This window comes from Electrophorus electricus, chromosome 10 (assembly GCF_041902795.1).
Source record: "Electrophorus electricus isolate QZ-2024a chromosome 10, ASM4190279v1, whole genome shotgun sequence".
Taxonomy (NCBI): Eukaryota; Metazoa; Chordata; class Actinopteri; order Gymnotiformes; family Gymnotidae; genus Electrophorus; species Electrophorus electricus.
In genome coordinates this window covers 30,451,359-30,479,170 of record NC_137506.1, presented here as the reverse complement: position 1 = coordinate 30,479,170, position 27,812 = coordinate 30,451,359, and the positions used below count along the sequence as shown (strand labels likewise).

At 43.2% G+C, this 27,812-nt stretch overlaps 2 protein-coding genes across 5 annotated transcripts in view; both read right to left on the bottom strand.

Annotated features, from left to right (window-relative positions):
* Positions 1-4,352: 4,352 nt before the first annotated feature.
* ipcef1 (interaction protein for cytohesin exchange factors 1) lies at positions 4,353-13,904 on the bottom strand. Of its 3 annotated transcripts, none has more exons than XM_081721669.1 (11): positions 13,869-13,904; positions 10,052-10,105; positions 9,660-9,699; positions 9,401-9,570; positions 9,205-9,278; positions 8,876-8,947; positions 8,723-8,784; positions 8,474-8,589; positions 7,527-7,809; positions 5,457-5,647; positions 4,353-5,324 (listed from the first exon to the last, which is right to left on the bottom strand). In XM_081721669.1, exons 4-11 carry the CDS (start codon positions 9,557-9,559, stop codon positions 5,127-5,129), a joined length of 1,155 nt encoding a protein of 384 aa, XP_081577795.1. In that variant the 5' UTR covers positions 9,560-9,570; positions 9,660-9,699; positions 10,052-10,105; positions 13,869-13,904; the 3' UTR covers positions 4,353-5,126. The 3 variants fall into 3 exon arrangements, with proteins under 3 accessions (XP_081577795.1, XP_081577794.1, XP_081577793.1); XM_081721668.1 differs by lacking the exon at positions 13,869-13,904 and adding an exon at positions 10,980-11,124 and having other exon boundaries at positions 9,660-9,799; XM_081721667.1 differs by lacking the exon at positions 13,869-13,904 and adding an exon at positions 10,980-11,124.
* Positions 13,869-27,812, bottom strand: part of LOC113574131 (connector enhancer of kinase suppressor of ras 3-like) — a 32,223-nt gene continuing 18,279 nt past the window's right edge. Inside the window, exons 5-14 of one of the 2 annotated variants that reach the window (XM_081721666.1) lie at positions 25,534-25,575; positions 24,219-24,338; positions 23,933-23,992; positions 22,638-22,706; positions 22,391-22,537; positions 20,215-20,333; positions 19,439-19,623; positions 19,217-19,303; positions 18,568-18,821; positions 13,869-15,476 (exon numbers count right to left, since the gene is read on the bottom strand). In XM_081721666.1, the coding sequence (XP_081577792.1) occupies positions 15,435-15,476; positions 18,568-18,821; positions 19,217-19,303; positions 19,439-19,623; positions 20,215-20,333; positions 22,391-22,537; positions 22,638-22,706; positions 23,933-23,992; positions 24,219-24,338; positions 25,534-25,575 (1,125 nt within the window). In that variant the 3' untranslated portion in view covers positions 13,869-15,434. Of the gene's footprint in view, positions 15,477-16,888; positions 18,822-19,216; positions 19,304-19,438; positions 19,624-20,214; positions 20,334-22,390; positions 22,538-22,637; positions 22,707-23,932; positions 23,993-24,218; positions 24,339-25,533; positions 25,576-27,812 lie in introns of those variants that run through there. The other variant, XM_035532892.2, reaches the window with a different exon arrangement.

Sequence of the window (27,812 nt, the reverse complement as noted above, 5' to 3'; positions counted from 1 at the left end):
AGCCTCAGACAGCCCATTCTGTGTCCCATGTTCTAATCAAACCAGCTGATTCTTGGTCTTCCATGCCCTCTGATGCCTTCCACAAGTCCTGTCATAACTGTGCCTTCAGTGTTGCCATGTGACTGTCCCATCACGTGATAACGCTGCCTTCAGTGTTGCCATGTGACTGTCCCATCACGTGATAACGCTGCCTTCAGTGTTGCCACGTGACTGTCCCATCACGTGATAACGCTGCCTTCAGTGTTGCCATGTGATTGTCCCATCATGTGATAACGCTGCCTTCAGTGTTGCCATGTGACTGTCCCATCACATGACCAAAGTAACATAACTTGCAACATTTAATGTGCTTCAGAGGCTCCCTTTCTGTTGTAGCCATCTTATAGACTTGTTCAGTTTGTCATCTTCATGTGTAGTAATTCAACCATCACCCTGTACATGACCATCCCTGACTTCACATCACTTACACAGTCCGCATCATTTGTTACTCAACTCCCCAAATATTTAAAGGGTCTACTCTCCTCGCCTTGCTTTAGCCTTCCCCTGTAATTTCACTTTGTCAGTGTTTGTCATTACTGTTGCTTTTGCTGCATTGATCAGATTCTTCTACTTTTTTTTTTTTTTAACAGAGACACCTTAAGCTTCAGCATGGACCTTGGTGAGGTATTATATACAAATATACACATTGTCACGTAATGATTTCTGTAACTCCTTATATATTCTTTCCATCCCTTAGCTACACAGACACTCTTACTACACATGCCCTCGCAAACCACTTTATTTAAAAAAATTTACCTTCTAACTACACTTACTGGCCACCTCATCAGGTATACCTGTATTAGGTATATTTTAGATGTGAACAGATGTAGCCTCTGTATTGTAACGGTGAGCGGTAAGGAGGCGGACGCATGTTCGGAGAAGAGCGAGATCTAATGGAGGCAAATCCAGAATCAGAGTCATTAAGGCAGTCCAGGGTCACAGAGCCGACACGGAGAGCACAGGGATACATGAAAAACGAGACAAGGGCTAGGATACACGAGTAACTAAACACATGGAAGCACACAGGCAATGCAGGCTATAACAGAGACTAGGAAACACAGAGGCTAGGATAACACAAAGGCACAGAGTACAGAGAAACAACCATCAACACATTCAATGAACCGCAAAAGCACAGGCCTCAAGACAGGGTTTAAATGCATGAACGTGTTGAAAATCAAACGAGGGGAGGAGAAAACGAAACTATGGAATGGAACTGAAAAACACAAGAGAGGAAAAACACGGAACATGGAAGTTGGGAGGGACTGATCGTGACAATTGTCATGCCCAGTGCCAGCATCTTCTTATCGTGTTCATCACTGGTCAGTTGCTGATTGCTGGATGGATATTATTTGCATGGCAGATCATTCTTAACACAGAGTCAACAATGACATGATGGTGGTATGGTTGTGGGTGTTGAACTATATCAGGGTTGTCTGGTGCAGCAGTGTTGCTGGGTTTTTTCTTCAAAGGCAGGTTCAAAGTATTCCACCCAAATATATCTACCCAGCATTGGAACTGACCATTAGTGTTGGAAGATGGCTAGCAAAAAAATTGTATTGCTGTTGATGGGCTACAATGACTAACTGCATCCTTACAAAGTGCTTGAGGTGAGTGTATGGTGCTTGTAATTTGAAGGTTGCCAGTTCAAGCCCCACCACTGCCAAGTTGCCACTGTTGGGTCCCTAAGCAAGACCCTTAACCCTCAAGTTGTGTTCAGTCATAATTGTAAGTTGCTTTGGATAAATGCATCAGCTAAATGCTGTAAATGTAACATTACAAATATGTAAAACAGTGTTCCATATTTCTGTCAGTGGTCTGATCAGGTAAATGATCTTTTATAATGAATAATCATATCCACTGTAATTTATAACAGATTCACATCTTAAACACTTCCTATAACAGATTCATATGGAACACTTCTTTGAAACTAATACTCGGAAGTTTGTTCCTTTTCTCCTTTGCTGGAATTAGTACATAGACATCAATGCGGAGCAGCTTCAGAAACTTCTAAATGCAAAGGTCATCAGAGGTGAGCAGCTCCTCCTGTGTGATGGGTGACTTGGCTTTTCTGCCTGGCCTACAGCTTTGATTTTAACTGCAACTGTATGTTTCAGATGTATAAAACAGAGGAGGCTTCAGCTTGGACGCTTGTCACAGTATCATTGCAATAATGAATGTATCCTTTCCTGATTGGTTCTAAAGATATATAACTGCGTGACTTGAGTCTGGACTGGAATCATATATTACATGTACACAATGGCCTGAGATCAAAATGCTCTTTAATGGTCTTCTCAAACAGCTTTCAGTCACTGGAAGATTCAGCGCAAAAGAACTCTCTCCCCTTTTGGACAAAATCAATTTGCTCAAGGTGAGTGTGCAGGTTTGGGTTTGGGTAGGCTTTAACTGTCCAGCACATGCATGCGTCTTTGAGGGTCTTGTGGCCAGAGCAGTGGTAGTTCAGTGGTTAAGGTCCTTGACTTGTAATCGGAAGGTTGCTGGTTCAAGCCAAGATGCCACTCTTGGGCCCCTGAGCAAGGCCCTTAACCCTCAAGTTGTACTCAGTCATAATTGTAAGTTGCTTTGGATAAAAGTGTCAGGTAAATGGACATGCTTTGACCTTTGCAAGACATCTTCTGTGTGGACAGCAACTGAGATGGCATTCTGTATCTGAAGGAACTGCTGCATGCAGTGGAGGGCATAGGTTATTTTGACATTTCTGTCACAAATAACAGAAACAATACCTGGAATGAAGAAATGGTATTGCATTTCTGAGCTACTATACAATTAACTGGATGTGACATTCTGGGTACCTCCAAGTACAAGAATAGTCCCCTGAATGAGATGACTTCCCTGTATTATGCCAGGCTTGCATATCAGTGATGGCTTGCTGAAACTCATGACTATGCGCTATGGAGACACTAGTGGAAAGATCACGCTGGAAAGGTTCATCTGTCTGGCTCTTCCATTGGACTGCATGACCAGTAAGTATGATTATGGCTCTGAAATGAAAATTTTCATTTTCATTTTCATTTTCATTTCTCTGTTTAATAGAAACATTCAGAAAACTCTATGATATAAATTAAATATATCTTGAAGAAGATGGGGTAGATTTGTTTTTAAATTGCTTTTTTAAAAATCATAATCATGCTACTTTAAACATTTTTTTTTCCCAGGGACCATGTTATAGTGAATCTTCGCCTGCTGTGATCGTTAGTAGTGAAGTGCAAATTCCCTAACCTGCTCCTGTATGCATGTTTTAGTGGCTCTGCCTCACCATGTACTCTTGAAGTAGTGAGTAGACGGATGGCGAATGCAAAGCAATGTTTGTTTAATAGTCGACTAATTCTCATATCTCATGTGAGAGATAGGTTAGACTTACTTCTAAAATGCTTGTTAATTGTATTTACTTAAGGGAACAGAGGCATGCAAGACGTTTTTGCTCCTTGGCAGTGATGTTATAGCTACGGGTCTGTTTTTTGACCCCATGTTTCTTTAACAGCGGTTTCAACGTTGGTGTGTTCGGTTTGTCTGACCATTATTTATCACACCAGTCCTCAGACTCCACCAGATGGTGCCATTTTTGCTTTAACACAGGTCCCAGTACACCTTTGCCAACTATTCAGCGTTCAGATTAGTTCAGATATAAGCAAGATAGAGCAAAATACTGACCAAGGACTGTGCTGAAAACAGCTGTACTTAGTCTTAAGCCACACCTCTGCAAGCAGAGATGTAGTGATTCATCTGCAGTATCAGATTGCCACCTAGTGGCAGAAGAGCCCTTGTGTTTAAGGTTTTAGTGTACCCTCCCTCCAATAGTATTCAGAATATTTTTTTATTGTTGATTATCTCCAGAGGGCAAACTACTTTTGCTTGTTGAAACCGGCACAAAAACTTTTTTTTCTTTATCAAATATACGCCATGTTCATTCACTGATGTGATTTTTTAAAATTTCTCCATTCAATATACTGCATGTACCACATTTGCTCATCAGTAAAACCATCAAGCTGTTACAACTGCAGTTTTGTTAACAGAAGTAAGATAGAAGGTATGAAAAAGAAATTGTCAAAGTAAAGGCTACTAAGGTGGAGAGGGAGAGGTGTTGTTTTTGCATGACAAGACAGTGCTGGGGTTATTTCAGCTATTACAAGATACCATTCTTTATTCTTATTAATTACTGCTCAATTTTAATGTGTTTGACATACTTTTCTGACAGATCAACCTTTATGAACGCGTCATTAAAGCAACACAGACAACTATAAAATACAATTGTTTGATGTTCTTTTACATTTAAAAAAAACATGCTGTTCCTCGGCTGCTGGTATTTCGATCAAGTGTTTATTTTCCTATTTCACTAGAAACAGCACAGCCAGTAGAACCAAAGAACCAAAATCTACTGTACATGGTTTTAAATCAGTTCATTCACTAAAATATCTATTTACACCCAAATACAAAAGCAACAAAGAAAAAAAAAACTATACAAACTGTAGATCACAGAATTGTAACACCCTTTGTGTCAAGAGACTAAATGTTAACAGCATCTATCAAGTTTCATGTTTTGTGTGCAATGTTTCACAATGTTAGTGATGTTTTTGCACATCATGGCACAACAAATTAGCTCTAATCTCCACTATGGCAATTAGTTAAAGGATATTAATTGCTAACTGAAACATTACAATATTAGAAAGTTATGCTGCAGACAGACAGACTTTTACAGCATAGTAAAGTTATGGTATGCATCCTTATGGACAGAAAAGGAATTGTCCAAAAATGCCCCCTATAATGTGAAGTGGAAATGAGCCATGCAAACTGACTCCAAACCTTTTTCGTAGACACTGATACTAAGGGAAATAACACTTAAGAAAGAAAAAACTAAACAAAACAAAAACCAAAAACAAAATAAACAAATAAATAATAAATGGGACAGTTCCAGCTTTAAAACATGATTTGTGTTTTGGGAAAAATACCTGAGAGGAAATGTTAAAACTCTTAAGCCATCAATAATGCTGTGCTGCAATAAACTTCATTTCAGTCTGACAGTGTCTTCATGAACATGTCTCTGTGAATAATCAGGTATGACGCCTGCGTGCTGCTTACACACTGGTCTCTGTCAGTGGGGTTGCTGCAGCTGTTAGGGCAGGGGCCTCAGGGGGCACGGACTGAGGGGGCTGGTGCAGATGAATCTCCTGCAGCAACACCACGTTGCTCTCCTTCCACCGTCTGTATTTGCTGGCAGTAAGGGACGGGTCAATCAGCACCTGGTCCAGAGTTAGCACATCTGCCTCCTTAGCCTAGAGCCAAACGCAAACATCACTCTCAATATATCTGTTAAGGCCACAGACAAAGCCCCAGGCACCACCAGAGACCCTGACACTTGGGCAGGCTTGCTGTGGTGACCAGTAAGAGATGTAGTGTAGGCTGACCTTCAGTGTGCTGTTGAGGGCTCTGATGAGGTGCAGCTTGTCATTGACTGTGTTGTTTTTGCAGCGCTTTATGAAGGACGCTCTGAACTCGCGTCTGGATGTTGGCCTCCGTTCACCAGTGGGAGACAGGCTAGCCTTTTTCAAATCTCTGTACAATTTCTCCATTTCATCAGCTGCACTTTCCTCACCATCTAAATGGGGTCAAATGTTTTTATTGGTGATTAATTACAAGATGTACAAGATGGCGCCGGTGAGGTCGGCTGCCGTCACGACTGCTCCGTCCACACGTGTCACTTTTTTCGCCCTTTTTGCTCTTCCCGCTACCCCTGATTTTTCCGCAGCCCTTTTCTCTAAACCACGACGCGTATCTCATACAGCAGAGATGCTCTTATTTCTCTTAATCTACATAGCACTCCCCTCAAGCCGTCTCCAACACCGGACCCAAGATGGCCGATGGAGATCCTGAGGGAGAACAAAGGACGCGACGCGAGGAAAAGGCCTCGAGGGAAGCGAGCCGGCGTCAGGAATAGGCTGAGGGATCGGGCACACCGAGCTCCCTTACTTAGCATCCTGCTAGCCAATGTCCAGTCTCTGGACAACAAGCTCGATGACCTCCGGGCCAGGATAAAGTTCCAGAGTGACATTCAGGACTGCAACCTCCTCTGCTTCGCCGAGTTGTGGCTGAACCCAGCAGTACCAAACCACGCCATCCAGCTGGCTGAGTTCTTCTCTGTTCACCGTATGGATAGGACGGCAGATTCGGGGAAGTCAAGAGACGGTGGAGTGTGTGTGATGGAAAACAACAGCTGGTGCAACAATGCCAATGTTGTTACTCTCACCCGCTCCTGCGCACCCAACCTGGAGCTGCTCGCCCTCAAGTTTCATCCTTTCTACCTTCCTCGGGAGTTCACTTCGGTCATCATCAACACCGTGTACATCCCACCTCAGGCTAACATGGACACTGCACTATGTGAACTTCATGAGGCTCTCACACAGTTTTAGGCACAACACCAGGACACTGCACTTATCTTCCACACCGCCATCTTCCTCATCCCAAAATATAAACAAAGGTGGAAACGGGAAGCTCCGGTTCAGAGGCAGGTTGCGCGCTGGACAGACCAATTGGTGGCCGCTCTGGATGACGCAGACTGGGACATGTTCCGGCACAGCACTGATGATGTCAACAAGTTTACAACAGGCAGGAGTAGGGTTTATTGGGAAACTGGTGGACGACACGATTCCAAGAACCACCATCAAGAAGTTTCCCAACCAGAAGCCCTGGGTGGACAAAACCATCCGCGAGGCTCTGAACTCTCGCACTGTTGCCTACAACGCGGGGATCAGCAGCGGGAACATGGACGAGAACAAGTCTGCGGCGTACGGAGTGCGCAGGGCGGTGAGGGAGACGAAGTGGCGCTACGGGAGGAAACTAGAGTCACAGTTCCAGCAGAGCGGCTCTAGATCCCTGTGGCAGGGACTACGGACGATCACGGACTACAGGAGACAACCCCCGGACTGATGAGTGCGGATGAGTCTCTGGCGAACGAGCTGAATACATTCTTCGCTCGCTTCGAGGCTACATCTAGCAGCGCTAATGCTAGCCGCGCTAATGGTGCTATCGGCGCAGCCAACGGCGCATGCGCAGAGCCCACCATAGAACAGCGCCCCCTCATCATCACGGAGAATGAAGTGAGGAGAGTGTTTAAAAGGGTGAATACCAAGAAGGCGGCGGGACCAGACGGTATCTGCGGGAGATTCACACCTTATGTACCCCTGTTTTTTTCCCCTCAGTTTGGACAGAGCACTCTCAAACCATTTCACTGCGAGTTATACTGTGTATGACTATGTATGTGACAAATAAACCAAACTTGAAACTAATTTACCCCCCACGAGTGCCTAGTGCCTTATTCGCTCAACAAAGCCTCCCAAGAGTTCTTTAAGACTATTAACACTCCTTTAAAGCCGTTATTAGTCAGTTTGACCTATGGAGAGTTGGTTTAGTCACAATGAATCAATATCAGATATGCACTTGATAAAATGAAGGCACCTGTGGGAGATATGCATGCTTACAGGAGTTGTGCGTGGTCAGACTGTTGGCTGACTGATCCTGCTGGTGCTCCATTGCCTGAGGGCCCCAAGACTGTGGGGCCTCCTCTGGGGCATCTCCCTGAGCATGGACTTGAGCGGAACAGGTCAGGGCCTCTGTAGCAGAGGCAGGGCTAGCCTGGGAGACCAGGTCCATCCAGGACAGGCGGCGCTTGGCCAGAGAGGAGGTGGAGCCACGGGAGGTCACGGTGCTGACGGGAGTGGCTTCGCTGGGAACCGGAGATGAGTATGGAGGAGGGAGGCTCCCCTGGAAAAACGGGGTAAAGTGTGGTGTCTGAGGCGTTGCTGTGACAACACTCATCACTTCCCATCAGTTTAGGACATGCAACGGCAAATTGGAAATGCAATAATTTTGTTATAAATGTGTTGGATATGGCAACATTTCTCAAAGCTGGATACGTTTCAGTGTATGCAATGTCAAATGTAGAAGAAGTTGTGTGTTGCTGCGTCAGTGGAATCTTACAGAATAGAAAACAGGTTAAGGTTTATTTTACATATGAAATTTGATTACTATACGATTGTGCCAATTCTACAGAATTTGCTTGGCTTTCACAGGACATAAAATTGCATTTTTATGGTAATGATTACAAAGCAAACTTCCAAAGTGGGCTACAGCAGTGACTTGATTTTGGCTGCCTTTAAAAATAATCAAACCGATCCTTTATTTTATGTTAATCCAGCAAAGATTTGCTTGCTTATTTGTAGGATTTTTGGTTGGAGATAAGGAAGACCTGGGCAAGAATCTTGGGGTTTCAAAGAGCCTTGCTCCAAGGCTCAGTGGCCAGAGGAAGCAGGACATCCCCAGAGTGACCCTGCATGCACAGTCTTTACCAGGAACAGTGTGCATTCAGCTACTGCAAGAAACTGCTGTAGGTTCTAGCCTAGGGCACTGCGTGGATGTAGGGACTCACTGGACGTCCAGGGCTGTCCGTATTCATTGGGCCTTTGGTGAGCTGCTCAGAGTAAGGTGGAGGTGGGGCCTCAGTTGACTCCACCTCCTCACCATCGCTTGCCTCACTGTAGCATTCTGGATAGTATCATCATAAACAAACTTTTACCATCTTATTTTCTGTATGTGTTCAGCCCTATGACTTAAATTACTGCATGGATCATATTCAAAACAGGCTGGACAATCGAATGCTAACCACACAAGGACTCACCCGCCTGATGGCTTGGCGCAGGCTCATACTGAATGGCTGCAAGACCAAGTTTGTTCAACCATCTGAAACAGACATCAGCAACAGAGTACATTCACACACAAGACCATATGGTTATGGCTTCCTTTCATTACTATGCAGTGCGAGCAACCTCACGTGTTCATCTCCTCGTTGTTCTCAGCAGCAAAGTAGAACATCATGAGATTTGGGTGGCATGCTTTGAAAGCACTGTAATGAAGCGGACAGAGTACCAGTGAGATTACTCCTATAGTACTCCAGCACACGAAGCATGATTGGAATCCTTTAAAATGGTTCTAATAACTTTATTAGCAGTACTGGGTTTGCTGAAGATGAATTCATCATCTGCTTTAGCTCTGGCAGTCTTGCGACTAATAAAAAACACCTTCATTTACATTAGTTTAAAAGATTCCTCTGTTTTGATCAATATTAAAAACAGTTGACCAAACAGAAAAGGTGTTACTCACTACTTCTTTTTGCACTCCATTGCCCGATCAATCAGAAAATCAGTCAAGTTAATGTACCCGTCTGCTTTCTCAGCCTAAGGACATAAGACAATTATATCCCTGAACTTATCATAAGCAAAGGACAAACGGCAAATTTTCCTTTTGCTGCATCACTCATGTCCTTGTGTACTTTAACTTTCCACAGAGGTTGGCTCACCATCTGGTTGGTGTACCAGTAGAGTGAGGTTTTCTTCAGAACAAACCAGTACTTCTTCCATTTAATTCCCAGGAACACCTTGCTCTCGTTCTTTCGGTAGAGCCAGCCCTGGTGGTCAGCCGGGTCCAGCTCCTTCACCGACACTCTCCGCCTACTCATTGCTGCATTGCCTGTTTGAACAAATCCATTCAGACCTCTGCCATATACTTCAAGTGAACGCAGCTCTGTGGCTTCTGTACGCTGTGATCTGCAGGCCTACCTCCTCGAGTCTTCTTCTTTGACTTGTGCCTCAGCGACACCTACAGATGCATGCATGGACAATGAGAATAGGAGAGAGGTTTGGTGGTGAGGAGGACTTCTGTCAGCACCTTCAGATCTCTGGACAGCTCAGCGGTTTTACTGGTAGGTGGTAATTGGTGTATTAACATCCCTACCTCAAACAACACCAAAGCACAAGCAAAACACTTCCCACCCAAGCCTTTTTGTTGTTTTTTAACTAAGTGCATTATTGTGCTACAAAAAAAATAAAATCTTCAGATCACTCAGTCCTTTTTATTACCTCATCAAGCACTTAAGATAGTTCTGTTTTTAGTGTTGAGATGGCAGCACTGCATGTAGCAGATTAAACTGTGTACGTGGCGGTATACTTACAGGGTTGTATTCATCAGCAGCCAATCGAGGGGCTAGTGAAATGGGGAAGGAGGCCTGAAACCAAAGGACATTGAGAAATGGGGTAAGATGACACTCACAGAAGCTGTTTGGCAATAGGGTGGCAAAGAATGAACCCAAACTGAGTCACAGAATTCAAATGTGTGTGCATAAAATTTGAGAAACCTCAAACAAGCCTCTTTCAGGAAGTGGTGGAACATGACACCCGAAACTGTATGTATACATAACATGAAAAACCCTATCTGTGCTGTAGCACTGTGCTGTTACCAAAAGAACAGACCAGCATATAAAGCTTGGCAATACATCATCTCTATGTGTGTGAAGAGCAGTGCTGCAAGATAGATCATGTTATGCCACAAGCAATGCATCATATGATTGTATAATCAAGATGAGTATTCTCACTTCCAGAAAGAGAGTCATTAGACTTTAGTGCGATGATAGTGTAATAATGTACAGACCAACAAGGCAATATGTTACGGAAAGAATGTCAAGCATAACCAGCAATGGAGGGATAACACATTTATGAACTGAACACAAACAAAAAGGAAAGGTCTGGCAAAATTAAGCTGGCTATTGCTCAATTTCCCGAGATGGTCCAAGTTTCCCCTTTCTACTGCAACAAAGTTCAGGGCAAGAGCAGGTGATCTTCACAAATTATGTAGTTCATTCTGTAAGAGCTCTTGCACACTAACAAACTGAACAAAGTTTACAACCTGCACTACTGGAACAAAATTTTGAAATAAAATACTATTCAAGAATCAGGCACAATATATTAAAACAGAAATTATATATACACTGATTTAATCACCACAACCAAGCAAATAAACAAGGCAGACATACAGACAAACAAGCACATTCATCTCATATCGAGAGAGACTTCTCAAAACTCATATCGAAACATGCAACATACCGGTTATTTAGGGTCAGTCGGACAGGTGGCATGCGAAACAGACCTTCAGAATTACTTTGAACAAACATTTATGCTTCTTCAAGGTCGCAACCAACTGCCAAAGAAAGCGCTTCACTTATGTATGAAAACTTCTCCTTCTACGTTACGCAAAAAAAAAAAAAAAAAAAAAAAAAAAAAAAAAAAAAGCCAACGTCAAAACTGTTCTCCCGGGGCTTCCTGTTCAAAGGCCACGTACAAGCGTATCGAAACGGATGGAGTTGTCTACCTTAGCTTGCATTTCCTTAGTCTTTCAACAGCAATAGGTGTGATTGAAATTAAAAGCCGCCGCTGATAAATGAAAGGGGAACTAAAAGGTGTTCATTTTTGGACGTGGCGTGAGGCTCAAAACCACCATAACGTATTACGAATCACATTGGCAAAGCACATCCTCACCGTAGCAGCTTTGGGAACTACTCTCTCTAAAGTCTTTTTCTGAAATACTATTTGTAGAAGAGTATAAAAATATAGTAATTAAATACTATTTACTTCCTAATTTTAGGAAGCCTACCTAACTGGGCCATTTCAGTGAATAGCCTATAGCTTCGATTGGGAAGACGTTTGGAAATTAAAACTTCTTGTAAGACTCAAGCATTTGAGAGAGCATAGTGACCAATTACGCACGAGCGGGGAAAAAAAAAAAAATCTAAAAATGCAAGACTAGCAAAACTTCTGGATATTTCATTTATGATTATGAAAAAAGGAACAACCCGCAGATGAAAAGGCTCCAAAGTGATGTACTCTTAAAGAGCGACGTATTGGATTTGTTATTTCCATTTAAGTTTTTTTTCGCCAGATTTGTATTAACCGAGAAAGCCACTGAATGTCGCTCTAGTTCCGTTTTCAAGACGACCCCCCCCCCCCCCACGGTTCTACGTGTTGGGGCCCTAAAAAGATCAACTGATGAGGCTTTTAGGCTTACAGGTTTGCGTCGACTTCCCTATGCAGTGCGAAACAGACATGGAGATTAAAATGAGAATGTCTAGGGATGACTTTATTTAGGATCACTTTCTTAAACTAAAAAAATAAAGGGGCTGTAGCCAAAACATTGTTTGCATGCTTGCACACATACAGTGTTTGATTGTACATTTAATCTGCAGATGATAGAATGTGTACACCATGCACCATAAATGACTGGGAAAGCCTAGCATAATGAGAAATCCTGAGAAATTTCCACAGAATACAGACTACAGTTATGCCTGCTAATCCTTCAGCATGCACCAAAAAACCCCCCACAAGTTGCTAAAAAAAAACAAACAAAAAAACCCCAAAAAACCCCAACTTTCACATTTTGGTGGATTCCCATGTAACATGTGAGAACACCATTACCTTCACTGCTAACACTAGATTTGATGGGATAGCAGATTGGTCACACCACTGTGGGTTAAATCTCTTAGCACGTCTTATGCCGAAGACCGTCACAGCACTTAACTTAATATTCCCCCAGGGGTGAGCACGAAGTGATGAGACACAGAGAGACCATTCTTCCGCTTGTCCTCTCTCCCTGTGTTCCCAAGGCGGAGCCAGAGATGCTATCAGCTTCTGCTACTGTGCTCCACACTGGGTGTGGGTGGGGGAGGTTGCAAGAGATTGGCACCTCCCTAAGAGCCACTGTTTGTGGTAATTGCCATGCTGCCTTGTGTTGTAAGTTCTAGAATAACTGCTCACCATTACCTTTAGATTGAATTTTTTTTTAAAGTAATACAACATTAAAAAAAAATGTCAATGATGCATATATATATATATATATATATATATATATATATATATATATATATATATATATATATATATATGTATATATATATATATATACATATATATATATATATATATATATATATATATGTGTGTAAAAACTATCATTTAATATTGTCCCACAGATGTGTTTGCCAATTACAGTTGGTGCGTAGCTGTATGACCAAAATCTGAAAGCAACACAAGAGAAACTCTGATGCAGTAACATTCCTGCAGAACACACCTACATACTGACACAAAAGGTAGTCAACTATTTATCTCAAATATGTCAGCTAAGTGTGGACCAGAGGATGGTGTGCACATCGAGCTTGAATCATATATACTGAGTGTGTAGGATTAGGAGTTTGACTGTAACTCATGTTGGAAGAGGGGGTGAGTGATTCGTGGGAAAGCAATCCACCAGGTTTTGTACACTAACTGGTCACGTCACTCACAAGTAATCTGAGGCCTGCACCTGCCATCGACTTGAATCTAGAGTTTCCTGCCTGATCACTCGAAAGAGACTTGGATCTAGAGTTTCCTGCCTGATCACTCGAAACAGACTTATTCTACAACTGTGAAATAAATAGCTTTGTCTTAAAAAGTAAAGTGTTCTCTTTTAAACAACATTAAGAGCATTTTGATATCACACCTTATGGTAGGAAGCATAAAGTTTCCATGTTTCGTAAGTGTTTTGAGTTGTGAGATTCATAGTGCTGACACTCTGTACTCTGGAGACTGGAGATGTTTGTAAACAAGTTGGAAAAGAGACAATAGTTTTTGACACAAATGAGTGTGCGTATTCGTTCCTGAAAACTCCAGTCATGTACAGGAATGTCAGTCAGCTGCACTGCCTTCAACAGAGCTGTAGGTGTCTCATTAACTTGCGCTGCTGTTGCTGAAGGTTTGGAGTCTCAGGTTATGCACAATCCTCTCATTAGCATCAACTTATGCCTCTCGGAACAGCTGATCTACTGTCAGCTGACTGCATGGGGCTTACAACAACCATACCAGGACGAGCAGTACACGCAGAGCCTGGACTGAAAGTGGAATGCTCTGCAATGCTGACAACTCTGCACTAAGGGTGAGCATACAGAGAAAAGAAGTGCTTCTTACCGCTTGAGAGAATGACCAGGATCGGACTGCTGAGGCGCTGAACCTAATGAAGAGAATTTAATGCACATGACCAAACGTCAATTTGATTTATTTTATTTTTTAAGGTTAATGTAACAGTTTACAGATATTTATCTGTATCCTTTGCAGTGGTAAAATATAGGAGAGGGGTCTTGTACAGTTGCAGTAAGTAGCAAAGTAAACATTTAAACACATTTCGGAGGACTTCAGAGATCTTCAGAGGACAAAACCCATACCAAACCCCCCCCAGAAAAGGCCTTCACCATAATTTCTTCTGTGGCCACATATCAATTCTCTCAGGTTAGGCTATAATTTCTCTCACAAAGCACATACCCTGTGGCCTCTGAGGGTATATTATCTCTTTAAAATTGAGCAAACACTAAGGGGAGTGGAGTGCTCATGTGGACAGAGACTCAAAATACAGGCTGGTACATCAACCAAAGCACAGTCCTACAATTTTAGATGTTTATCATGCTTTATTTTTCCTTCCAAATCAGGACATCTAAACAACTCACTGACCATTTGCATTGGCCACACTAAAGCAGGATGTGTCATAGATTACTTTTTTTTGTCTTTACTGTTCTATTGAGATGCTCAGAACAAGCAAGTCAAATGTTTATGTGCATACAGAGGCAGGATAGAATATCAGTTCTTTATAGAACATGCGTGCCTTACACCTTAGGTGCTGATTTTGCCAGCCATACACAAAACATTTACATTTACGGCATTTAGCAGATGCTCATATCCAGGGCGACTTACAAAAGTGCTTTGTCATCAAAACGAATGGCTGTGACTGTACAGTGGAGCTTCAGAAAGCACACACAACAATCACAGAGACTTGGTCAGTTCCATTTCTCTTTAGCACTGCAGGGACACAACAGTTTTAGTTATATTATGTATGTTCATACTGGGGGAGCAGCAGTTATATGGTTCTTTAACCCAGTAGAGAGGGCACTGAATTAACCATCAATCTTTGCTCTTATGAAGGAAGGCCCACCTCCCCAGGCCTTGGCAGAGGTCACATGACCTTCAGGCTCACGTGTAACCTTTCTCTCCCCACGTGTTTTTGCACGAGCTGGGATGCTGTTTTCACCGTTTCCCATGGAGGCCCGTACATAACCTGGTTACAGGTCACCATGGACACTCTGTCAGGTGTGACGTGTGAAGGCCACCTGTCAGGTCTGGTTTCAGCACAGAGAATGCAACCGTGGCAACATCCAGGGCTTAGGCCATCTGCAACGGGGTCATGCAAGGCATGTGCTGCCATAGCTGGAGAACAGAACCTGAGCCTCGTGCGGAAACGAAAGCGTGCCAGAGGCCGGCTGCGGCAATGCCTTTCATCCTTTAACTCTGGCCCCACGATGACAGCACACTGCTGCTTGCTATAAACGTACCCAAAAGAGCAGCCAAAGCCATTCACCCTGACTGTCACGCTTCTCCGCTCAACTGACGTCACCAGTTAGGCGGAGCCTGGCTGGGATCACCTGGGCGGAGGGCCGTGTGCATGGACGTGCGGTCAGACAGGAGGTCGGGATGCATGTTGGCCACTCACCTGCTGATAAATGCACTGTTGGAGGTCCAGTCAGGATCCTGCAGTAGGACACAGAAAAGCGTTAACACACTGTATAAACTAGCTTTATACAGCTGCATACAGGGGAAGACCAGCTTCCATGGAAGATTCCATGGATCTTATGACGTTTCATAAATACCTGTATGTTTGTGTGTCCAATTATTATAATTCTTGTAAAGGCTTAGCAAGATGCCTGACCTTATGTAGGAATTTCTTAATTTAGTAGTGGTTGTAAAGCACAAAAGCAGAGAACAGTTTAATGAGAGGCATGTAGTGCTTGATAGAGAGCTTTGAATGCATTACTGCAAATTGAAAGAGAGCAGCCTTCTGAAGCAAAGTGAGCCTTCTAGCCAACTTTATTAAAAGGTCCTCTGACTTCCCAGACATTTCACTCATCATAAGCATTAGCACGATGCAATTTTTCAAGAAAAGAAAAGAAAAGCACATTTCACACGCAGCTCACTTGCAGACAAACAGGGTTTAGTGGTTTGTTAGAGGCACTGAAGCAAGGCAGGTGTTTAGAGGAAACTTCAGAAGCAGCAATGGATTTGGTGATTTAAGTTCTCAGGCAAGCCAGGGCAGAGCTCCTGGACGGAGGCTGGGGGCGCGAGGCAGATGGGGTGTTGGGGGAGATGGGAGTGTGGGTGGGTTGGGTTGGGTCGCTGAGACAAACAGAACGGAGGCAAAATCTCATCAATCAGTCAATTCTGACAAGCGTTTATACCCGCTCACATCATCTTCTTAACACTTGCAGTGTGAACAGGACATGCTGTTCTTTCCATCTTGCATAGCTAAAGTTATAATAACTGATAACTGACACATTTATCTTCTGGTACACAAGACAGGATCGTTGGTCTTGATTATCGACTTGCCAAAGTTCTATTTTTTTCTCATCTATTTGAGAAACTACATTTACAAAATGTACACCTGCTCAACCACAGAGCATAAAAATATAGAACTTTCTGCATATTTGCCCAGTAGGTGCTGGCAGTATACCCAGGAGTATTGTTTATATAATCATTTCAATAAGAAGAACATCACAGAAATTACAGCACAGAATTCGAATTTTCTGTCTTGGAGTCTACATTCCACTTTAATATCTTTATTAAAGTTCATGTGTTAACACTGATAGCCTGATTTTTCAGGCTGTTTAATGTCTGCAGATGTTGTAAGAATGTGCAGAGCTCATAAAAGCCAATAATTTCAGTGAGTCCTATTACAGAAACAGCATGGTGTGTTGCATGCTCTTGGCTAACATGTGCCTCCTGCTTCAGCAGAAGCTGGCCTTTAGGACTGACCCTATAAAGCACACTGAAACGTGACATCTCAACACTGAACTGTGCTGCTATCCCTCTCCCGACTGTAGCAGGGCAATGGTGGAGTAAGCCAGAATTTCTGAAGTGTAATTAAATAAAGACAATACAAAAAAAAATCTGGAACGGCTCCTTTAATGATACACACCACTGATATAGTACAAAATCCCAGTGTTAAGGTACAAATATGATTATAAATATCTTACATTACTTGTGTTAATACTGTTCAATCCTTACATTGAGCTAGTCGCAACAATGAAACAGATATATTCTGTTAGATTCTGTCTTTGACAAACACAGAATTGTAAAAGTTTCCCATATAAATGTGTCAAAAGCTGAATCAGTCAACCCAAGCCATGAGCAGTGGATTCAACCACTCCAGTACACTTCTAGCATTAATAGGCTAGTTTTCTAGACACTGAACAGGCCTAGTGCTTGATCTGCTTAAACGGCATCCACTGGTGGTATGAATTAGTCTGATACTAGGCTAAAACCATGTCTGGAAAACTGGCCAAAGAGGTTCCATTTTCTTCTGGGTTTTTTGTTGTTGTACACACATTTCAAGTCACAGAGTAAGATTTGTGACTGCATAGCGCAGAACAGTACAGGACAGTGCTGTACCTAGAGCAATAAGGTCATGTGTGTTTTGGCATGTATGTTTCCTTTGTAAAAGGTGCTAATTGGTTACTTTGTTGATGAAAGGAAAAAAAAAAAAAAAAAACCCCAAACAATATCGGGCGAATGTCTTTTCAGAGGCAACCATAACAGGCAACAATGTCTTAGTAATGAAGAGCAAAAGGCTGCATTGTGAAATTTTAAGATGCACATTTGGAGGAAAACCCTTTTTGTTAAGTGACCCTCAGAGAAAACAACACACAATAAAGAGAAGTAAAAGGAAAAACACTTTGGCAAGTGAAAATCAATTATGAGAGGTCTACACAATAAAATAACTTAATTACACAAAATGCGTAAAACATAAAAAGACGCCATATTAACAGACCTTGAAGAGACTCAATAAGGGATCTAAGGTTTCTATTGTCCGTGTATGCAAATACATGTGCTGCATGAACAGTATGAAATGCACTCCCCTCCTTCCTACTGAAATGTTGTTATGATGTTATGGGATTAGGAATTAGGGACTAGGGATTAGGGATTAGGGACACCACTGCTGAATGACGGGAGCAGGTCAGTTCACCCAGAGACTGTTTGGAAACTTATGGGCTTCAGTATACACAGGTACAATGAGCTCAGTCAAGCGCATTTTGACTTCAAGGAAGCTTCCAAACTAAACTTGCACAGTTTTTGCAATGCGCCAGCATTAGTTTTATGTGCTGAATTTTAGGGACATTACTGAGGTAGACATTTTGTAACTGCTGTACAAGTTAAAATACTGTATGACTAATACACAAGTGTGACAAGCCCTTTCTTTACTTTTACACGAGCAAATTAGAGGACAAGCCGTCTCTTTGTTCCCTGCAGTGTGTCCGAACATTTATAACAATAGCTCTGAGTGTCTGGGTGTTGTTTTTTTTAGTTCAGTAAGGCAGTCTGGTCAAATAGTCAAAAAAGCAGGTAGATGCCCAAAGGTAGACATAAAAGGAAAAAGCATGCGGGAAGGAAGAAAAAAGAGAATGAACGAATGAACAAATTGATGAAAAAAGAAAGAGAGAAAGCAAGCAAGAGAGAGAGAGAGAGAGAGAGAGAGAGAGAGATCACTGCACAGAGCTGGACTGAAGCAGAGGTAAAGGGTGAGGCAACATTAATGCGTCAGTAACTTAAGCCTGGCGATCCAACTGACCAGTAGGGAGGGTTCCGCTGGGGGTCTTTTTGGGGTGGAGGTCATAGGGGTCTTTTTAGCAAAGTCCTCCTGATATGGGATGGTAGAGCTGCTGTGCAGGTCTGTGCCGACGAGTAGCCGGCTAGCGCGCATGTGGTCTGGGCCCCGTGCGCCCCTCCCCGCCCTCGCCCTGTGGGAGTGGTCCGCGCTGGGGACCTCCTCAGCTATAGTGGGTATGCGCTCGTTGCTGAGGTATCGGTACAAGAGATCCTCGCCTGCATGAGACGAGAAGAGATCAGTGAAAGGGAAACGTCGCAGGATGCACATGGAGAAAAACACATCTGGTGTACTTGACTAAAGTGCCGAAATCCTTATAATGACAGTGATGTAGGGTTTAATTAAGGTTTGAGACATTATAGTCCCTAACTCTAATGCTAAAATAAATGCCATCCATTCTATAAAAGATCAGCATAACTAAAAGTAACCAAATGTGTGTCCACGTCATGTGATGCATCTCCCTCTGAAGTGAACGTACAATGAATGGGTACATGGTAAAAATACCCAAGTTAAAGTGAATATTTGATTTTGGTGAATGAGCTAATGAGTTTGTGGGTAACTTGGTACTGGTGCCTGCATTTTGCAGCGGTAGTAGCACTAACACACCGCTTACCTTTCCGTCCTTGAATCCAGGGCCTGGGGTACGGGTCTGTCACGCTCAGACACGTGTCCACCGGCATGGAGAGAGGCCTTGGCTTACCTGCAGAGTGACATAGGAGAGATGGTGGCTAAACGCAGAAGAATTAACCAGGCTAGAGCTAGTGAAGGCAGGAATGAGGAGTAGAACTAAGATAAGATACCAACAGTAGGGTGTTGGAAGCACTCCGCTACTGACCTCGCGAGGAGCTCCTTTCCCTCAGGCGAGCATGCACCACGTTGGCTTCCACTGGATAGGCGGGCAGCCGGTCGGCGTCGGCAATGGTGAAACGTCGGTGACTCTCCAGATCCAGGAAGGAGTTAGGTGAGTCGGAGCCTTTGGCTCTCCTGGCAATGCTGCTGAAGGAGGCTGTCCTCGCTTCTCTGTGGTGGAGGACATCGTTTATTGCTCTTATTCAGGAATATACGAGCCCGGATCTTTCCTCTAAGTAGACATCTCTCTGAGGTAATTGATGTCCATGATTTAAACATACAAAATATTTGCAATAAATAAATAAAATGAAGAATACACGTTCGTTTTTTTTCTGTTCTTAAGCACTGCACACTGAGAAAGGCTGTCTAACTGGTCATCTCACAGACTTTTCTCTTTGTAGACTTGCCCCACTCCTTGGTCAAAGTATTGTTCTCAAACTATCAAATGAGTCTTTCCATGGCTCAGTTAGAAAGATACAAAGACAATCAGAAAAGTGCTGCCTTGTTAGCACAGATATTGGGACGTTTGTCATAAAAGGTGAAGGGACACAGTTGAACAGAGCTAAAAAAAAGAAGGAAGATCAGAGGGGTTTTTCTGCTCCAAGTGCGGGTTGAGTTATGTAAGCTGTGGGGTGCCAGCACAGCTCCCGGGAAGCCAAGCAGCAGAGTATCTGCAGTGAAGTTTAATGTGTTACTGGCTGATGGAGGCCTACACCCTCCTTAAAACGCAGGAATGTGGAGAAGTCTCAGTCTCGCGCTCACCGTGGTGTGTAGGGCACTGATGGCGGTGGGGGGATGTACAGGTCCAAGATGGCTGGTTTCTCCTTCCGGCTGTTCGATTCAGTGCCAATGCCGGGCGGCTGGCTCTTACTTGGGGAGCCCTACAGGATAGATGGCAATTACCAATATTTAGATTTATCACATTTGACCTTGATGTCACATATGACAATATATATGACCACATATGAATAAATGATCTTAAACTACACAAAGCAAAAAAAACTCTGAACGTTGCATTTAAGGGGTAATGTCCATACTCCAAAATCCTGTCAAAATTCAAGTTCCTTTTTATCTCATTTAAATTCCTGATGAGCCCACAGAGTACAGTTTAATTCTACAGTAGAATTAATTCTACATCTGACACAACAGTCCATTCACAGTCAAGTCCCTAGTGCTGGCTTTGAAGTGAGAAGTGAGGAAAAGCAACACACATACACACAAGAAAAATTAAAAACCCATCTTGAAGTAAAACTTAAGACTATCAAAAAAAATATTCCAGACAAAAGACAACTTGATGAGCTAAACAACAGACATAAACACCACAGTCGCTTTGCTGAATCATCATGTCTGTCTGTACCTTGTGCACAATGCAAACTTACAGAAATACGAGATCAAGACCTTGCTTAAAACAATGTGGCTGACATGACCAGAGAGGCCTCAGTGTAACCAGAGGCCTCTTTATTTGGTACAACTACTCCTGCCCTGTGATGGCCTGCTCTGATAGTATCGCAGTAGGGTGTGGAGGCACTTGAGTGGGTCGGTCTCTTGCCAAGATGGGTGCTGGATTACAGGAGCTATTTGTTCCCAGTGGGTCCAATTAATGCAGGCCTGGACGACTTCCTAAAAATCCAGGACCTGAATGGGATTATCACTTTACAGATCTCTGGACAGGACATGCAGAACTCTCGAGTTTGAGACACCGGTCACAGTACACTAGGCTGGCAACGGCGTTCGTGTCTCGGGCAGATGGGACCCCACTATTAAAAACCTAAGAATGGATGAGGCAGGCTTTTTTAATGGACGAGGACTGAAACCAATCGGTGTGGAGCATGGCAGAACGAGGAGGATTCCCCAGTCTAAAGATAGTGGGCGGTGCTCTCCACAGCTGGCTGCTAATATGTGCTAAGGGCCCCAATATCTACATTACATCGGTAACAGCCGTCACCACACAGCTCTGATCTACTTAACATCATCCTGATGTTGCTCTGCTCAGTGGCAAACAGAAACAAACAACCCAGCACTGTTTTCTTTATCCAAACAATAACACCCAATCACGTTCTGGACTCCAGCAGCAAATGGTGATGTAATTCTCATTAACTTGCAAGCATTGGCCCTTTGGGTTTGCACATACTTAAAAGTGAAACTGGTTATTAAAAGGGTTTCATCTTAGCCTAAAAGGAACGTTGTGATAAAATTAACTCACACCGAGAGGGCTTAAAAAATAACTACTACAGATCTGTAAATGTTTATTTTCCTATTCTCCAAAAAGTTGCTTGTTTTCTGACCTGGCACTTCAGTACCAGGTGATAACCAATAAGTTACATTGAAGCAATAATTGTTGGAGAGAGAAAAAAAACTGACAGAGGGCCAGATATATAAAGGTATTTATGCATGTTCAAGAGCAGTTTATATGTGAAAAAATGTACACTACTCATCATGATGCATCACAGAGGGGGTCCTGTAACCTAACTGTAAATGGAATTGTAGTGTGTTATGTAGAAGTGTTATTTGATTGATTTTCTTTTGTTAATTTGTCACTTAAAATGTCATTTGCCAAGCACTGAGATTTTTAAAACAAAAGCAAATAAATATTATTTATAAAGATTACTGTTTTACTTTGCCTAGTGGCTAATATGGTACTGATTACTCACATAAATGATTCCCAAATTCTATTTTTGAGAGCCAGAGTAGAATTACACATATGTTGAATATTTTGGTTGGTCATAATTTCAGTGATCAACATTGCTACCTCACCGTGACTGAACTTGCTTTTTTCATCCCCAACTGTATCGACAGCACCATGTTTGATAGATTCCACCATTTCACTGCACCTTTTACAACCTACACTGCACAAGCAGAGTGCAAATAACACGTGGGCCCCCACGCAGCCGACGTGAGAAACTAGATCAAGACCATGCGCGGCATCCTCCCCACGGACCTGTGACTGCGGGGGTTTCCAACGCATGTTTTTGAGCGGTGCGGGGGTGAAGCCAGGCATGCCTGCTGCCCTCTTCTTCAGTAGCAGCGTCACTCCCTTGGGGTCCTCCCTCAGCTTGACCACCAGGTTCTTCAGCTGCCAGCCCACCTGCAGCACAACCAGACGCATTCAGCCTCCTGGCAGGAGCAGCACACCGAGGCAGCTCAAAAGGCCGTGCAGGAGGCGGAGAGAGCGGAGAGGTGCTTACCACTGTCTGCTGGTTCACCTGGATCACCTCATCACCAGCATGGATCTTGCGGCATATGTCTGCAGGAGACTATGAGGAGGAGATGTGGGGGGGGGAGGGAGGGAGCGAGAGAGAGGGAGAGAGAGAGAGAGAGAGAGAGAGAGAGAGAGAGAGAGAGAGAGAAAGAGAGAGAGAGAGAAAGGACGATATCAGAATCTGTTACACACACCTCACATCTGCACAGCCCTGTTAAGATGCATCCAGAGGTCATTAATACCAGGCATGTTGAATTAAATATAATATTTTGGGCTGTTTTCTGCTGGACTATCTGTGAGGCTGAAGTGAAAGGTACTCCACAGAGCTTGCCATTACCCATAAATACAATAAAACTGTACGATTATCAGAGCAAACCCGTAGGTGGTTGAGCAACGCCAACCTAGCAAATGTCAGTATGATTCATTTACTCTAATTAGACTGGTTAAAGGAGGTTGACTCATTACTTCAGACATGGGAATTCATTTCTGGAAAGGAACAGCAGATTCAGACAGAAAGAGTTCTCTTAGAAGTTACTCAGTCTGTTATTAGGGGGGTTTATATGTTTTATATATCTTCTTGTACCCTCCAAATCCATTCTTATCCCTGAGCATTTCAGAACAATAATGGCACTTGTCTGCTAGTGCTTTCCCCATAAACATGGCCTCTACCACCCACGAAGAGGGGGATGATTTTTTTACACCCCGCCATTAACGGCCGCTCCCTTTCTTCTGTTTGGCACATGACAACAAGTGTTTTGCGAATAACATTAATGTTGCCATAACGACAAGACAGTGAAATAATATAAATTTCTTGAGGAAGAAGACCCCAACCAAGCAAAGAGTGTGCATATAAATACAAAGCTACCACAAGTTAATGAGTATAGCATTCAGGATGCACAGAGAATGGCACTTTACACTTTACAAGTACAACTGATGGTTGAGGGAAGTATTAACGCTAAGAGCATGCAAATTGTGTTGGGGAACATGCAAATTATGGCCAACTGAATTCTTTTACTCCTGGTTTCCATTAATTATTACAAGCATGCAGTCAAATCAGTGTCTTTGTTGAGGCTGTGAGAGGAAATGGAGTCTCCCTCCTTAAATAAATTCCGAAACTCCCGAATCCCAGTTTGAATTGTAGCAGTAAAGGACTCTGTCAGAGCAGATGCAGGCTGGAGCTGTGTGTGCTCAGTGTGCAGACAGAAGTGACATGCTGAATCCGGACAAGATGCATCAAACCCAACCCCCAGCTCCAGACCTCAGACTGGATTGGAGACTTACGTGCTCAGTAGTGCCAGTAATGACATGAAGTCCATCATAGGTGGATTTGATGTACATCCCCTGAGGGAGAGAGGGAGAAGGAGAGAGAGAGAGAGAGAGAGAATGACAGAGGATTGATGTGAGACATGATATGGTTGGTGTTTGCACTTCTGTGATTTCCTGCAGGTAACTAACACTGAGTGAATTTTAAAATGAACTGAATCATGGCTATAGATGCTTAAGTGAATTCCTGACCAGGTCAGCAAATTGTTAATTTGTAGAACTGGAAGTTCAGCAAGTTTCTCACCAGGCCTTCTCCTGCCTTGATGTTGGTCAGGTGCACTTCCTCCAGACATGCTGATTGGCTCGGCAGAGGGTCGGAGGTCGCTCGCATGGTGTGATCACAGATACCATTCAACACCTTGGACTGTAGTGGACAGGTGGACAGAGCTTAGCCATGCAACCCTCGACACAACACTGAGAAATAAAATAAGCTTAGAAATTAAACACTCTCTCCCCACATCCAGTCATTTCTTTTGGCCATGGAAGGTTTTTGCTTGTCTGGTGTTACTTTTTATGAGAATGTGTTTGGGAAGTGCATGCATGTCGGCTCATGTCAGAGCAGTATAGTATTATGGTTGAGCACATATTACCCCACAGTACCCCGGGCAACAGGCAGAGGACTACCAACATGCCGTTGACTGATGCCTCTTTTGTTTTGTACATGGTAACTCAGCACCCCCTCACCCTAATACTCTCTCAGACACATCAGACACACACACACACACACACACACAGACACACAGACACACACACACACACACACTTCATTAAGCTCAATCACACCAGCAGGGTTAGCAGGGTCTGTTTAGTGACGTGCATAAAAGAGCTTTTCTTCTCACACTGCTCTGAGAACATACTGTGTGCACACACAAACAATTATTACTGAGGCAACCACAACAGCACCAGAACCCATATGTCCATATGTACATACTTGCACCACACACACACACAGACAGACACACTCGCACTCACTTGAACCTTAAAGAGGCTTAAATATTTCTCAGACTGGTGAATGGCAATGTGTGATGGTGAGGGAACAGTTCTGAGTTGAGCACCAAAGCACAACAGAGCTTTAGCTAAACCATGGCCTACATGCACATTACAGTCATGTCATCACAGGGGCGGACAGCAAGTGGGGTTGGCTGGAGTTCAGTGGGGCGTCTGAGAGGGAGGAAGTGCACCCTTAGGGGCCCGGGGTCTGGAGAGTGTCATGAACAGCTAACAGTGATGGATAGCAGGGCCCACATTATGGCAGCCACGTTGTGCAGCAGCCCTGGGGCCCCACAGTTTACTGCCAACGCATGCACCCCGGGGTGCCCATCAGCTGAGCCCCCAGCACAGTGCTTTGCCTCACTCCCAAAGCTGGGCCCCTCCCCCCACATCGCAGACTGGGAGTCAGCTACTAGACCCAACTTTATCAACCTCAACCAGACAGCACTGGTTAAAGTACTTGCTTTCCATCTTTCACAAGGTTATATGCCGCACATATAAACCACACATAACTGAATAATATGGTATGCAACAAATTGCAGACAAGTATGTTGTTATTAGATACTTACAACTTCAAGAATCTTTTCCTCCATGTCATAAACAGTGCAATCCTGTGGGAGAGGGAAAGAAGAACACGTCAAAGCCCAAGAAGCGTCTTGGTACCAAGTAATAAAGCAAATTCAAGAGTCAGGCGAGAGTTTGGGTAATTAGTCATTCAGATATAGACAGTGGAAGATGAGCTCCAGCCACAAATAAACAGCTTCGAGTCTTGGATTACATATCCATGTTAGCTCTAAGACAACATAATTACATAACACAGAGGAGGGAAACTCCAAACTATAGTGGAAGATACCCAAAAAAAGCATATAGCGAATTGCACTTTACGAGAGAAAGGTGAACATCTCTTTAAGGCCTCATGCTTCACTCAGTCTCTAGGTTTAGTGAAAATCTACCTGGCCCAAAGAGTCCATGACAAAATAAGTACTAATACTTACTATATATAAGGTGCATATGCTTAGCAGACTGAATGTCTTCACAGCTCTGGTGGCTGCTGGCTGACAGCTGAAGCAACATGGCAGATGTGGGGTAGAGAGGGCCAGCCACAGGGTGCTACAGGGCTGTAAAAACGACTGCCTATTGCCTCCCATCGAGCTACGGTATGCCAATGTGTCTGCTGAGCACCTGTCTGTCAGCTGGCTGCAGCCAGAACATGGCAAAAGGGCACAGGTGGCCATGTGACTCACTGGGCACTGACCTGTGAGCTTGGTGCACGAGGCCAAGGAGAACAGACTTACAGGAAGTGGGTCTGCATGGACTTCCATCATGAGCAGTAGCATTATTTTGTGCGACACTAGAAGGCCCTCGGTATTAACGTACAGACAACTGAGAGCCATTATTCTCAGCAATATATTAAAGCCAATGCCCAACATCAGGAAAAAAAAAAATGCATCTGCATTTGATATACATCTTGAGAGAGATACCTAATATTTCAATTGTTTTGTTCTTCTAAAAATAAACACATGATATTAATATTGGCACTTGAATTCTTTCCCTTTCTCTTCCATTTTGGCATTGAATCTGAAGGCTTTCCATAAATCCATTACCAAAGGAAAGAAAAAAGTAGAGGTTTAGGAAAGAATGTGGTATGACAGGCATAGTTCCTAGAAATGGCCGTATTCTGATAACCACACAGAGAAGAAACTTTCTCAGTGTAAACCATCAAAACTATTTTTGAAATCCCTCAAATGGTCAAGAATGTCACATTAATTGCATCAGTATACAAATTCAACTTATCAATTTTATTTTCCCAGTTTCATAGATAATTATATGATTCTTAAAATACATTTAAAGACAAAGCTATACATAGATTCAGTTCCAATTTAGCTGACACTTTCATCCAAAGTGGCTTAAAATTATGACTGAGAACAACTTGAGAGTTAAGGGTCTTGCTCAAGGGCCCAAAAGTGTCAATTTGGCAGTGGTGGGGCTTGAACCAGCAACCTTCCAACATCAAGGCAAGTACCTTAACCACTGAGCTACCACTGCCCATTTTGGACCCTGTACTGACAAACATCAGACAAAGGTGGATGGAAAGAACTGCTCTATGCATCATGGGAGTCATCTGATCTCAATCACCTGTTGCCTTGATGACATCCAGGTCATGTTTGGAAGTGAAATTGAAGTCTAAAAAGTAAAAAAGACAAAAAACTCAGAAATCAGGCTATGCTAAAGAAATCAGGCTATGCTGGGAAAACAACTAAAGATCTACCATTTGAACAGCTGCCCAGCAAGACCCACTATGTTTTGAGATTCTCCATCTTCCCATCACTAAATCAATGCACAATACTAGTTGGTACATGGATGAGTTCTTTGTCGGGAGAGATATAAATGTAGGTTTTCTGGTTCCAGGTCATAAGAAATAAAGTGGGACATTGTGTGTGGATTTGGTTCACTGCTATAAATCACACCGATTGGTCATACTTATTACCCACCAAGAGGCCATGCAACCTAATGAATTCTTCCCACATCATTAAAACACTTGACTGGGCTAAAGGTTGCCAGCAGGGGTTAGTTTAACAAAGCCCACTCCTGACTCTGCTAAACACTAAACTTCTTCACACTATGCAAGTACTGGAGGAAACAGCCATCACCACCAGCATTTACAGATTAAAACTAAATGGAATTCTGATGCAAGCCATTTTAAGGTATGGTAATCTTATTCTGTCAAAGGAAAAGAAGTTTCTGTATTAAGGAAGATTGCCCCAAGCCTCCTGCACTACTACTAGCTCAGGAACAAAATGACAGTGCAACCTGGCCCATCTTCTACTCAGTCTGAGAGCCACTGAGT

Excerpts from the sequence above, each read along its gene's own strand:
- ipcef1 (XM_081721669.1), bottom strand. The coding sequence starts at position 9,559 with ATGAGTAGGCGGAGAGTGTCGGTGAAGGAGCTGGACCCGGCTGACCAC. Across the intron at positions 8,948-9,204 it reads ATGGAGTGCAAAAAGAAGTA|TGCTTTCAAAGCATGCCACC; the intron begins GTGAGTAACACC and ends GCTTCATTACAG. Across the intron at positions 8,785-8,875 it reads AACAACGAGGAGATGAACAC|ATGGTTGAACAAACTTGGTC; the intron begins GTGAGGTTGCTC and ends TGTCTGTTTCAG.